General features: G+C 43.9%; 1 protein-coding gene across 1 annotated transcript; it reads right to left on the reverse strand.

Annotated features, from left to right (window-relative positions):
* Window positions 1–3,494: 3,494 nt before the first annotated feature.
* On the reverse strand, window positions 3,495–13,058 carry Zbtb8os (zinc finger and BTB domain containing 8 opposite strand). Its single transcript, XM_034504062.2, has 7 exons — window positions 12,897–13,058; window positions 9,563–9,587; window positions 8,097–8,218; window positions 7,867–7,949; window positions 6,252–6,304; window positions 5,191–5,227; window positions 3,495–3,780 (listed from the first exon to the last, which is right to left on the reverse strand). The coding sequence occupies exons 1-7, from the start codon at window positions 12,991–12,993 to the stop codon at window positions 3,694–3,696; spliced, it is 504 nt and encodes a 167-aa protein (XP_034359953.1). The 5' UTR covers window positions 12,994–13,058; the 3' UTR covers window positions 3,495–3,693.
* Between the last annotated feature and the right edge of the window lie 459 nt (window positions 13,059–13,517).

Genomic DNA, 13,517 nt, shown 5'->3' on the forward strand with positions numbered 1-13,517 from the left:
AAAACATCTATCATACACATAACCTTTTAATCCCAGCATTTATGAGGTGGAGGCAGGCAGGGCTCTGAGTTTGGAGGGCAGCCTGGTCTACAGAGTGAGTTCCAAGACAGCCAGGGCTACACAGAAAAACTCTGTCTTGAAACCACCCCCCCCCAAAAAAAAAAAAAAACATATTTTTTTGTAAGTCTGAAATAATTTATAACACAATTCCATTATTTTAAGTGGTTTAGGATTATGACTGAAAGCTAATATGCCTAAAACAGTTCATAGTTTAATTTTGTTTCGCTTTTTGAGACAGGGTTTTCCTGTGTAGCCCTGGCTGTTCTAGAACTCTATCTGTAGACTGAACTTTCCTCAAATTCAGAGATTCCCCTTGCTTGTCTCCAGAGTGCTGGGATTAAAGATGTATACCACCACCACCTGGCCATAGTTACATGTCATTAAATTAATACTACTCTTGAGTGGCTGGAAAGCAGTTAAGAGCACTGCTTACTCTTTCAGAGGAGCCAGATTGATAACTCCTGATGTCTCCATCTTTGTCTCTGTGGGCGCTGCATGTATGTGCTGTGCTGCTTGAGCAGATCCCGAGAAGTTCCAGGTTCAGTGAAGAATCCCTGTCTCAAGAACTCCAGCCTCCACATGCACATGTGCATGAGTGTACTTCTACACACAAGTGTGTGTGTGCACAAACTACGGCTCAAAGTGCTTGCTCTGTAAGCCTGAAACCCTGAGTTTGAATTCCCAGAATCCATAAAAAAGCCAAGCGTGTGTGGGGGTGAACACATGTGGAGCTGAGAGCTTTCTGGGCTGGTCAGCCAAGCCAAAATGCTGTTTTCAGCTCCCCTAGAAACCTCATTTCAAGGCAACAAGGCTGAGTTGGTGAGGAAGACTGTGGACATCCTGCTTTGGTCTCCATACATATCGTATACTATACATACCACATACTACGCACGTAAGTAACAGTAAGTTAAAACCAGGAAACACTGCTAAAAGTCAAGTCAGTGGCTGAAGATCCTTCAATATAACCTTTTTCCTCTCTCTAAAAATAATCTGCATCAGGGTAGTGTACACCATACTCTGAGCACTTGGAGGCGGACGCAGCCAGATCAATCAGTTTGAGGCTAGCCTGGTCTATAACCAAGTTCCAGGACAGCTAAGATTACATGGAAAAAACCCTGTCTCAAAAAGCCAAACAAAAAAGTCTAAAGTTAATAAAATAATAACCTGGAGACGCAACTCAAGAAATAGCTCAGCAGTTGCTAACACTTGCCCTCTCCTCCCCACTAACAACCATCTGCAACTCCAGTTCTGGGGGATCCTCTGCCCTCTTGTGGCCTCTATTGGCATTGCACGGTGCACTTATATGTCGGCAAAACACTCAGTCACATAAAAAACACACACCCAAAATGAAAATATTGAAAAAAATTTGCTTTGGAATCTTGGGCTGGACCATGTACCACTGACCTGGAACATTCATTATGTAGACCAGGCTGACCTGTCCTAAACTCACAAAGATCTGCCTGCCTCTGGAGTGCTGGGCTTACAGGTGTGTGCATTGTGCCCTGCTCTTTAAGAAATTAAAAAAATAAACAGGAGACTTCGCGGTTTTTAAGAATAGTTTCTAGCCTTGTGTGGTTGCCCGTACCTTTTTTTTTTCCTAAAGGTTTATTTTTTGTTTTGTGTCTGTGAGTGTTTTGCCTGCATTTATGACCACGTTCTCTGTATGTGCCATGCCTGTGGAAGAATGCACCTCATGACTGGAAATGGACTTAAAGTCAGTTGTTAGCCACCAGGTCAGTGCTGGGAATTTTACCCAGATGCCCTCTACAAGATCATGTGCTTGGTTAGTTTTTTGAGACAGGGTTTCTCTGTGTAACAGCCTTGGCTGTCCTGGAACTTGCTCTGAATACTGGGCTGGCCTTGTCTCAGAGCTGAAGGTAGAGAAATACAGACACTCAGCTTCCTCTATAGGTGCCGGGATACACACTCTGATTGCTGAGCAAGGGCTATTGATCACTAAGCCGTCTCTTCAACCTTAGTAGGTTAAAGATAGGTTTTTTTCTTCTCTAACTGGACACATAGACTGCTTTAATAAAACCACATCATGCCGAGGCACGTCTTTAATCCCAGTACTCAGAAGGAAGACGCAGGCACCATGAGCCCAAGGCCAACCTGGTCTACACAGTGAGACCTTGTCTCAATAAAAGTAAAGCAATAATTTCAGTAGGATGTGGTGGCACACTTTTTTTTTTTAAAAAAAGATCTATTGTATGTATGTGAGTGCTCTATCTACATGTATACCTGTGTACCAGAAGAGGGCATCGGATCCCACTACAGATGGTTGTGAGCCACCATGTGGTTGCTGGGAATTGAACTCAGGACCTCTGGAAGAGCAGCCGGTGCTCTTAACCACTGAGCCATCTTTCCAGTCCATGGCACATGTTTTTAATCCCAGCACCCAAGAGGCAGAGACAGGTGGGTTTTTGTGAGTTCAAGGAAAGCCTGGTCTATAAATTGAGTCCAGGAAAGCCAGGACTCTGTTATACACAGAAACCTTGTCTTGAAAAACCAAAATAAATAAATAAATAAATGAATGAATAAATAAATAAATAAAATTACATGTAGGTCTATATGTAAGGTACAATGTCAGATATTTCTTCTGAGAAAATATTAAGTATCATTGCTGCTTAAAAAGAAGAGAGAGCAGAGGCAGGCGGATTTCTGAGTTCGAGGCCAGCCTGGTCTACAGAGTGAGTTCCAGGTCAGCCAAGGCTATACAGAGAAACCCTGTCTCAAAAAACCAAAAAAAAAAAAACCAAAAAAAAAAAAAACCCAAAAAGAAGCCGGGCAGTGGTGGTGCATGCCTTTAATCCCAGCACTTGAGAGGCAGAGGCAGGTGGATTTCTGAGTTCGAAGCCAGCCTGGTCTACAGAGTGAGTTCCAGGACAGCCAGGGCTACACAGAGAAACCCTGTCTCCAAAAGAGAGAAAGAAAGAGAGAGAGAGAGAGAGAGAGAGAGAGAGAGAGAGAGAGAGAGAAATCAGGATCAGGAGTCTTCTAAGAAGTCTTTTAGAGGGTTCTACTCAGAACCAATTGGAACAGAGAATGGCTCTGCCCCTTAGCAACATAAAACCATGACCTCAGCCTACACGGTGTACATGCTCTCTGCTCTCCTCAGCCTACACGGTGTACATGCTCTCTGCTCTACACCTGTCTTTTTGAGACATGGCCATGTTCAGTTGTCCAGGCTAGCTCTGAACTCATTCTATAGCTAAAGCTGGCCTTGAATTCAGGATCCTGAGTGTTGAGATCACAGGCATATAATAATGTCTAACATACCCAGCTTAGATTGTATTGATTTCAGTTGGACTCAGCCCCGGCAGCTGCTTACACCGTGGGCAGTCCCTTCTGAGGCCACGCTGGAGCACCTGTATTCCAGTGGAAGGGCAGAAGGCACCTGCTGCTACTGCTCAAATGACCACGTACACAGCTGCTTCTCAAAAATCGAAAAATTCATTATCTAGGAACCATAGACCAAGGCTACACACTGGTTTTCCATTTCTGAAAGTCCCACTTTAAGTTCCCAGTTCTGTATTTCCATTTAGCAAAGACACTAGAAAATGAATCATCATGTCCTCCCAAAAGGAAGGAGACAAATCAGTTCTTCAGAAGCTCTTTCCCTTTTTTGGCATTTTAGATGTCGATGATCACAAATACTTCTGGCTTCTCCTCGTTATAGACTTGCATCGCTGAGTATGTTATTGCTTTGACTTCTGTTCCCTAAAGTTAGAGTTAAAGGGAAAAAGAAACTGGAGTTACAATCTTATCTCTAGCAGGAGCTGGCAGAAAGTCAAACTGTAATTATGAAACAAGAGACTGGTGGTTATCAAGTCAGTGCAGTAGCATGTGCTGGTAACGTGAGCCGCGAGGAGCAGCAGACAGAGCACGGGACTTGGAGCCAGTGCTAAAAAGCAGGCACGGGGCCCAGCTGGTCGGGAAGCTGTCTGACCTGGATGGGCATGGGTTTGTGTTTTCATTTATAAAACGAGTCAGATCAAACAACACAAGCTCTCCAGGCTGGCCCAAGGCTCTCCTTGTCCCTCTCTACTTCCTTATGTCCTGACCCTAGCCCTCAGCCTGTTCTTTGGGATTCTCTTCCCAGGTCAGAGCTCTCCCAGGATTCTGATACATGATATTACCCCACCCCGTCCCAGTTTAGAACAAAAGGATTAGATGTCCTCTTAAGTCCCTTCCAACTCTAAAAAGAATCTGTAACAATTCTTAGTGCCACAAAATATGCCAGGTCATAGTGAATGGCACCTGCTGGCTCTAATGCACAACAGCATGTGGAGATGCCACAGAAGGGATGACTGAGGTCACTGTCTTTCCTCTGCTATTATCACAGTGTTTCTGACAGCATCACCACGTATGTCCGTCCACATCTCAAATGGATGTTTACTGACCAGTGAGCTACATGGGCGGCTTTTCTCCCCGAAAAGACAATTCACATTTTCTCCACAGGCATCTCCCCTCCATTCTCTCAATCAACATGCTTCTTAGAGAATAAACGCTATCGATAAGAACCAACTCATATGGCCAACCTGGTCTATATAGCAAGTTCCAGGACAGCCAGGGTATACAGTGAAACCCTAACTCGAAGAAAATACTAAGAGAAGAAGCTCATACACCCACAGCCAATCTGCCAGCCCTCTCTGCCCTCACCTCTGCCTTCCCACAGTGTGATGATTCAGAAAGCCAATTCTATACAAACGGATTCCACAGCGCCACGCACCAATGCTCCACATCCTCTTCCTTTCCTGTGTATCAATACCCCCTCCTTACTCATTCCTGTTTTCCATGTGAATATGCTAAAAACCCTTCTAACTAAAGGCACATGAAATAACTTGATATTTCACACTAATTAAAACTAAAGTTTATGGAGGCTGGAGAGATGGCTCTGCAGTTAAGAACACTGACTGCTCTTCCAGAGGACCCGGGTTCAATGCTCAGCACCCACAGACAGCTCACAACTGTCTGTAACTCCATGATCAGACACCCGCATACATACATACATGCAGGCAAAACACCAATGCACATAAAAATAAATAAATTATAAACAAACAGACCAACCCAAAGTTTACTTTGGCATGTGCAGCCAGAATGCTCTCCAGGCTAGCCGTGTGCACATACCTGAGGGTGCTTGGACAGCGAGAACTCCTCTCCCCACCTGCAGAAGGAAAGGCAAACACAGCTATTATTTCTACAATTTTCTATTTTTATCTTATTCTGTACATTTTCCAGTAAGGCTTGTAAGTGTGGTCTCCCTGGAGATGAAGGGGATGGGAAGTGGAGACTGAATGCATGGGTCTAAGGGAGGAGAAAGCGCATGATTCTAGACTACAATGCTTTAAATGCTGCTAACAAACTGGGATCAAGCTGAGCGTGGTGGCACACACTGAATCCCAGCACTGGGAGGCAGATGGCTCCCTGAGTTTAAGGCCAGCCAGGTCAACAGAGCAAATTCCAGGACAGCCAAGGCTACACAGAGAAATCCTGACTTGAAAAACCAAAACAAACAAGAAAACACAAACAAACTGGAATCACCTAGTTGAGTGCAGCTGCTAATTATAAATACAAAGTTTTTTTCATTATGAAAATAATTGAGGGCTGGAGTGATGCTGGCTCGATGGTTACATGCACCGGCTACTCTTCCAGAGGGCCCAGGTTCAATCGCCAGCAACCACATGGCAGCTCACAACTGTCTGTTAATCTAGTTACAGTAGCCCTGACCCCCTCTGCAGGCACAAGGCATGCATGTGGTACACATACATACATACAAATACCCATACATACACATTTTTTTCCAAAACAGGGTTTCTCAGTGTGGCCCTTGGCTGTGCTGGAACTCACTCTGTAGACCAGGCTGGCCTCAAATGTAGAGATTTGCCTGCCTCTGCCTCCCAAGTGCTGGGATTAAAGGTGTGCACCACTACTGCCTGGATTAAAATAAAATTTTTAAAATTGGGAATCAAGCTTATGAATCCAGAAAGAAATGTATTTCCACAAGTTTCTGAATCTCTAAAGCTCAGGTTAGCTCATACTCCTAGGAGTCTATACAAGTCAGTGTACCAAGGCTAACCAAGTGCAATGCTCCCCTGACTCACCATTTATACATGCCATATATAGAAATATATTTTATACATAATTGAACATCTTTTGTGACTTGCAACTCAGCTAGTTTGAATACATACCCAATGGATCGTAACTTGAAATTTTTTTGATCAATGTTAAGTACTTTCACTTCCTAAAGAGGAAAAAAAATGTTATTTATCTTATTTTAAAACATTTTTGGAACAAGGTCTTATAATACTCATGTTAGCCTCAAAATATAGCCAAGGAAAAGTGTGCGTTCATACTGTCTGCCTTCATCTTTGCAGTGGTGAAACCACAAGCTTGTGTCACCATGCCTGAGTGTTGGGAGACTGAAACCAGGGCGTTCAGAATGCTAAGTCAGCATTCTTTCAAGTGAGCTAAAACCACAGCACAGAAAATAATTACTTTCAACAAAGCAAACAAACAAACAAAAAACCAGAAGAAACAGACAGGCAAATGGTGGCGCACACCTTAATCCCAGCACTCAGGAGGCAGAGGCAGGCAGAGCTCTGAGTTCAGGGACAGCTTGGTCTCCAGAATCAGTTCTAGGACAGCCAGGGCTACACAGACAAACGCTGTCTGGGGGTGGGGTGGGATCCATCTGTCTGTAGGATGAGTGCCTCAGTGGATACCTGTGATGGAACTGACTAACGGGAGACTGAGGATTTCTGGAAACACAAAGGGAATGTGTGTCAAGTGCTAGAAAAGTGTTCTAGACGTTGGCAACAGCAGGCAATTTGCATTTGGCCTTTTTTCCATTTGTTTCTTTACATTAAGAAGTCTGAAATCATCAACTGTTGAACTTAGGGCAAAGTGACAGATGCACAAAACTTCAAAGGCAACAACTGGACACGTGGACCTGAACACAGATCATAGGTACACTGCCCTGCCTTCTCTTTCCCTTTGGTTTTTTTTTTTGTTTTGTTTTGTTTTTGTTTTTGACTTGGGCTCAATATGTAGTCTTGAGAGACTCACATAGAACTGGCTATGTAAATCAGGCTGGCCTAGAACCCAGAGCTCCTCATGTCTCTGCTTCCTGAGTGGTATAATAAATGGCACGCCCATCGTGCTGGCTCAGTAAATGGTCTCTCCAGGCCTTAGTGATATCAAATCCTTCACAGTCAAAGATCTAAGTTTAAAACAAGAGAGAGAGAGAAAGAGAGAGAGAGAGGGAGGGAAGGAAAGAGAGGGAGGGAGAAAAAGAGAGAGAGAGGAGAGAAGAGAGGAGAGGAGAGGAGAGGAGAGGAGAGGAGAGGAGAGGAGACCTAGGTAAACAGGTTAATCAATAAGGACCTACATGGAGCAGGAGAAATCGCTCAGCAGTTAACAGCACTGGCTGCTCTTACAGAGAACCCAGAATGGATTCCCAGCACCTCTGTGGTAAGTCACAACTGTTTGGGATTGTGGTAGCAGGGTCTACGATGCCCGCTTCTGTCCTTCATTGCCACGGCATGCACTTGGTGCACAGATATGCATGCAGGCGAAACAACTGTACACAAACTAAAAACAATCAAAATATCTTTTAAAAACCCTATAATTTATATAATTCAACATTACATTACACCACATATCTCGATGGACTAATTTTTGGATTCTATCACTTACTTTTAATTATTTGTTCAATTTTAAAATGTGAACCAACAGCATACTTGCTCAGCAAAAAAAAAAAAACAAAACAAAAAACCCAAAGCCCAAGAAAACGCCTGCACTTACCCGGGGTATGAAGTACTCATCAGCACTGAACTTGTACAGCCACTCGTCCAAAAAGTGAAACAGCAGAGACTGCAAGTCGTCTCCTACACAAGGTCAAGGGGGCCACAGCAAGTGATGGTTAGTGATGTTCATAACCCACCCTGCTGTTCTGACTGCAGCAATACTCAGACCATGCAGAACAATGTATACTCGTGCCATGATTTTTACTTGCGAATAGAGCAGTTAGTTACCTCGGGTTTCTACTTCCACTGTTTGGAGGGGTTCCACAGTCCCAGTATCTGTCATGTAACCAAACATGGCCATGGCACACTGTTCAAATGCTTCCTCCAGAGTATCTCCCCACGCATGTAACCTAAAAATTAAAACGTTTAAATTAAAACAAATAAAAGTAAAAGGGGGCATAGTGTGTGCACAATCAACTACAAGACAGAAAATCCCACAGTAAAGCAAAAGAAAATCAATTTAATAAATATAAACTACATGTCTAATTCAATGATACCCATGTTGGATATTTTTAAACCATCATTTCAGATTTTTTTTTTTTGGGGGGGGAGGGTTGAGACAGGGTTTCTCTGTATAGCCCTGGCTGTCCTGGAACTCACTCTGTAGATCAGGCTGGCCTCAAACTCAGAAATCCACCTGCCTCTGCCTCCCAAGTGCTGGGATTAAAGGTATGTGCCACCACTGCCCGGCTATCATTTCCGATTTAAAACAACTAAATAAAAGGAGAAAAACAGAAATACACTGGGGCCAGAAGGTAAAAGATACTTGCCGTCAAGCCTGACATTGTGGTGGAAGAATTGACTTCTCACCTCTGCCCATACACTGTGGCACTCATGTCTTTTACACACATAGCCCACAAAATAAAATGTAATTATATGCTGGGGTAAACCTTTAATCCCAAAACTCAGGAGGCAGAGGAAGGTGTATCTCTATGAGTCTGAGGCTAGCCTGGTCTATATAACAAATTCCAGGCCAGCCAGTGCTACATAGTAAGATCCTAGCTCATAAAAAGAAAAGATACAGGGGCTAAAAAGATGGCTCAGCAGTTAAGAGCACTGATTGCTCTTCCAGAGGTCCTGAGTTCAATTCCCAGCACCCACATAGGGGCTCACAACCATCTATAGAATGGGATCCCTCTTCTGGTGTGTCTGAAGACAGCGACAGTGTACAGTGTACTACTTACAGGCACTAAATAAATAAATAAGAAAAAATAGGGGCTGAAGAGATGGCTTAGTGACCAAGTGTACCAGGTCCTGGTCCAAGCACCCACTTGGTAACTTACATCTAACTGTAACTCCAGTCCCACCTGATAACCTCTTCTGACCCTTCGGGCTGCAGGCACACACATGGTACACATACATACACACAGGCAAAGTGTCTACACACATAAGAAAATCAGATAAACCTTACAGAAACATAGTTACAATTTCTTATTAAAAAAAATTAAAGCAGGGCTGGAGTGATGGCTCAGTGGTTCAAAGCACTGACTGCTCTTCCAGAGGTCCTGAGTTCAATTCCCAGCAACCGCACGGTGGCTCAGAACCATCTGTAATGGGATCGGATGCCCTCTTCTGGTGTTTCTGAAGACAGCCACAGTGCATTCATATACATAAAATAAATAAATCTTTAAAAATAAATTAAAGCATTCATTTTATTTAAAGACAGTTCAAGGAACAACTCTTGCTATACTCACTGGACATCAGCTGTATGATCCAAATCTGAGGGAGAGAGGGGAAAATGTGTAAGTCAGTGAACTTGACTCTCAAGTCCTACAGAAATAACTCTAGAGTACTGACAGGCAGCAAACGGAGCTCACAGCTACTCATTAAGAACATCGTCCTAGCTGGATATCAGGCACCTAAGTGGCTAAGGCAGGTAGATAATAGATTCCAGCCCAGCCTAGGCTACTAAGACACCCTGGATACACAGCAACACTCCATATTCATTCATTCATTCATTCATTCATTCATTTCTGAGTCAGTGTTTCTCTGTGTAGCCCTGGCTGTCCTGGAACTCACTCTGTGGACCAGGCTGGCCTCAGAGATCTGAATGCCTCTGTCTCCCAAATGCTGGGATCAAAGAAGTATGCTGCCACTGCCCAGCAGTAATACCCCATCTTGGGGGGGTGCAGGGGGCAAGGAGATGGCTCAGTGGCTAAAAGCTTGTACTTGCTATACTGGACCACAAAGGGGAAAGAGAAATTGACTCCTGAAAATTGTCCCTTGACTTCCATATGTATACTGTGGCATATATATATAAAATATATAACACATATAATATATATATATATATATCTCCTCATCCCCTTTTTACACACACACACACACACACACACACACACACACACACACACGAGAGAGAGAGAGAGAGAGAGAGAGAGAGAGAGAGAGCGAGAGCTCAGTAGGTAAAAGTACACGCTATGCAAGGCAATATGATACAAGTTCTGATTTTGAGAACCCACGTTAGCAGCGCACACAGCAGCACAAACATCTATCCTAGCTTACAAGAGACCGGAGGAGGAGACAAGCCTCTACAGACTGGTGGTTCTCAACCTGTGGGTCTCCTGAGACCATAGGAAACCACAGATACTTATTTACATTATGATTCATAACAGTAGCAAAATTACAGCTATAAACTAGTAACAAACAATTTTATGGGGGGTGGGGGGGTCACCGCAACATAAGGAGCTGTATTAAAGGGTTGAGGCATCAGGAAGGTTGAGAACCCACTCTAGATATTCCTGGGCCAGCTAGCCTGGCTTATCAGTGCCCAAGAGACCTTGTCTCAAAGAAGGCAGAGAAGGAAGGACTGATGCCCAAGGCTGCCCTGACTTCTATGAGCATGTGCACATACACACTGACACATCACACGTATGAAGTAAAGTTAAAGCAAACAAATGATGGTGCTGGAGAGGTGGTTCTTCCATTAGGAACACTCGCTGCTCTTGCAGAGAGTAGGGATTTGTTTCCCAGCGCCCAATGGTGGCTCACAACCACCTTGTAACTCCAGCTCCAGGGACTCTGTTGCCTTCATGGGTACTAGACATGGATATGGTGCACATGTATACATCTCTCAAAATATTTCAACAACAAAATAAATAACAGACATAAGCATTATCAGAAATCTGCAGAACTCTGAGTATCTAACAGCTGTATCAAAACCCTGTATGTAAGCAGACTCTAGCATGGCTTCCAGGAGCACAAGGCCACATCTAAGTCTCAGTTAAAATGCTTGCCTGAGGAAAGCCTAATAAAGGCTGTAGAATTCTCTCTTTGTTCTAGCCAACACTTGATAAGAGACTCCAAATCTCCCTATTTTACAGCAAGTACCAAAAAAGCCTTAAAATTGTGAATATGTATCCCTTCCAGCTCTGAACAATCTTCCTTAGAGACCTGGTTCTTTTAAACATTATCATCCCCACAAACTGGGGCCTCTTGTCCCCAGGCTGTGGGAGGCTAGAACTCAAGCTTCTAAAACTGCCAGGGAGCAGGCATAACTGGCCTTGGCCCTGTTGCATCTCCAGTGACTATAGTGACTAACCCTTTGTACTCTGTCCCTCCTCTGACTGTAGGAGCCCTTGCTCTGTCCTCCCTCATTCTCCAAGTAGAACAGTTTCTGTGTGAACTGGAATGGCTCTCAGCTCTTACAGCGCCCGTACTTAACGATAGTCACTTCGACTTGTGTCTCCTGTGTCACCTTTGACTGGGGCAAAGGAGCTAGACATAAAAGAACCAAGAACATGAGTCCACTCACGTGAACCTCTAACACAGAAAACTATATTCCAGAAATCCAAAATAGAACAATGGTGGCTTCAGGGATAAGATGCTGGAAAGGAACTGAGGAAACTTTCTAAGGTGACAGAACTGGTCTATCTGGAAACGAGGGCTGCTTACACGGGTAGATCTGTTTAATAGTAATCTGGACCAGGTGTGGTGGCTCATGCCTGTGGATCCAGCACCAGAGAATCAGCTGGTGAGTCCTAGGCCAGTGAGGGTTAGAGTGAAATCCTGTCACAAAAAAAGAAAAGTACTTAACACTTTACTAAGGGACATACAAATTATACTCAATTCTTTACATTTTTTTTTTAAAAAGATGATACATTGCTATATAGGGTGGTTCTCCAATTTCTTTTTTCTTTCTTTCTTTCTTTTTTTTTTTTTACATCTCAGGAACCCTATTCTCAAAGACTACTGTAGGTCGGAAACTATAGCTCAGGGGTAGACTACTAGTTTAGCATGTCCCTTAAAGACATAAGAGATTTCTTTGTTTCTGAGACAGGGTCTTACTCTGTAGCCCTGGCTGCCCTGGAATTCACTATGTAGACTAGGCTAGCCTCAAACTCAAACATCCTTCTGCCTCTGCCTCCAGAATGCTGTGATTAAACGTATGGAAGCTGACAGAAGAACTTTAAAAAAGGGAAGCCTAACAATTTCAAAATATTCATTTAAAAATAATAATAACCCCAATTTAACATAAATTACATTTTAATGAAAAAACTGAATTGTCAAAGATTTAGTGCTTTTATATTTCAAAAAATATTAACGTGATGCAAAAGTTGCAGTACATAATAAAATCCAACCTTGGGCTGCGGACACACACACACACACACACACACACGTACGCACGCACAGTAAAAGGTATTTCTTGATTACTCTAACGTGGTCACACTATCCCACTACTGGGAGAAACTCGAGGACAATCCAGAAAACGCTTAAAAATACAACTAACCCACAAATATAATTTACAATAATAAATGCTCGACTTCTGAACTATATCCCCAAAGATAAGCGTGATTCAGGCACACGTGGAGTTTCAGGAGAATGTTTTGGGGAGAGGGTAGGGCCTCAGATTTCTTCATTCTCTAGTAAAGTGATCTTTTTCTTCGCTTTCCCCCTAAATTAGGTACAATGAGGGGCACACTGTGATTACGCCAGGGCACCTGTGGGGCGAAGAAATGGGCGAGACAGGAAGCTGCAGGCAAGCAGCCGAGGTTGTCCGAATGCAAGAGATGTGAGCCACCTACTCACATTCATACTTTCGATTGACTGGGGGATACTTGTCCTTGATCGCCTTCTGTTCCTCCGTCAAATTGTAATCTCTAACATCTTCCTCTTCTTGAGCCATGATTGCAGATTTGGAACCCTACTTCCGCCCTTCATCAGCCAGACTTCGGCCCTGCGCCATAACTTCCGCTCTACACCCCACCCCCTTGGCCGCTAATCTAAAAGGACCAGGACGCCATTCTGGGAGCTCGCGGAAGGATATTATCGCTTGCGGCTTCCAGTCTAGTTTTGCCGCTTTTATAGCATGTTCTAGAGACCAGCACCCTATTTTCTACACTCATTACTACTAGTTCTTTCTAAAAACTGAGGGAGTAAGTTAAAAGACACCTTGAATTAGGCACCTGTAAGTCTAAACGGTGATGCGTTTTCTCCCCCTCTGGCCCTTGGGGTTGGTAACCAGACCCGGAAACACTTCGAATTTTTTCGCTACCCTGAGGGAATTGTTAGCGCAACGACCCTCTAAGAAGACGGCTGCGCATGAGCGTGTGTGAGGGTGGGGGTGGGGGGCGGGGATCACGTGATCTGCACGGGAATAGTCCGTGCAGGCGGGGGGCGCGCGCGCAATCCTTGGAAGCCTCGGGACTG

This window comes from Arvicanthis niloticus, chromosome 5 (genome assembly GCF_011762505.2).
Source record: "Arvicanthis niloticus isolate mArvNil1 chromosome 5, mArvNil1.pat.X, whole genome shotgun sequence".
In the NCBI taxonomy this organism is placed as follows: Eukaryota; Metazoa; Chordata; class Mammalia; order Rodentia; family Muridae; genus Arvicanthis; species Arvicanthis niloticus.

Bases quoted from the DNA above. Each gene is read 5' to 3' on its own strand.
- Zbtb8os (XM_034504062.2), bottom strand. From the start codon at position 12,993: ATGGCTCAAGAAGAGGAAGATGTTAGAGATTACAATTTGACGGAGGAA. The intron at 9,588-12,896 runs GTGAGTAGGTGG...TCTCTCCCTCAG, and splicing joins AGTCAATCGAAAGTATGAAT to ATTTGGATCATACAGCTGAT. The intron at 8,219-9,562 runs GTGAGTATAGCA...TTTAATTTTTAG, and splicing joins GATCATACAGCTGATGTCCA to GTTACATGCGTGGGGAGATA.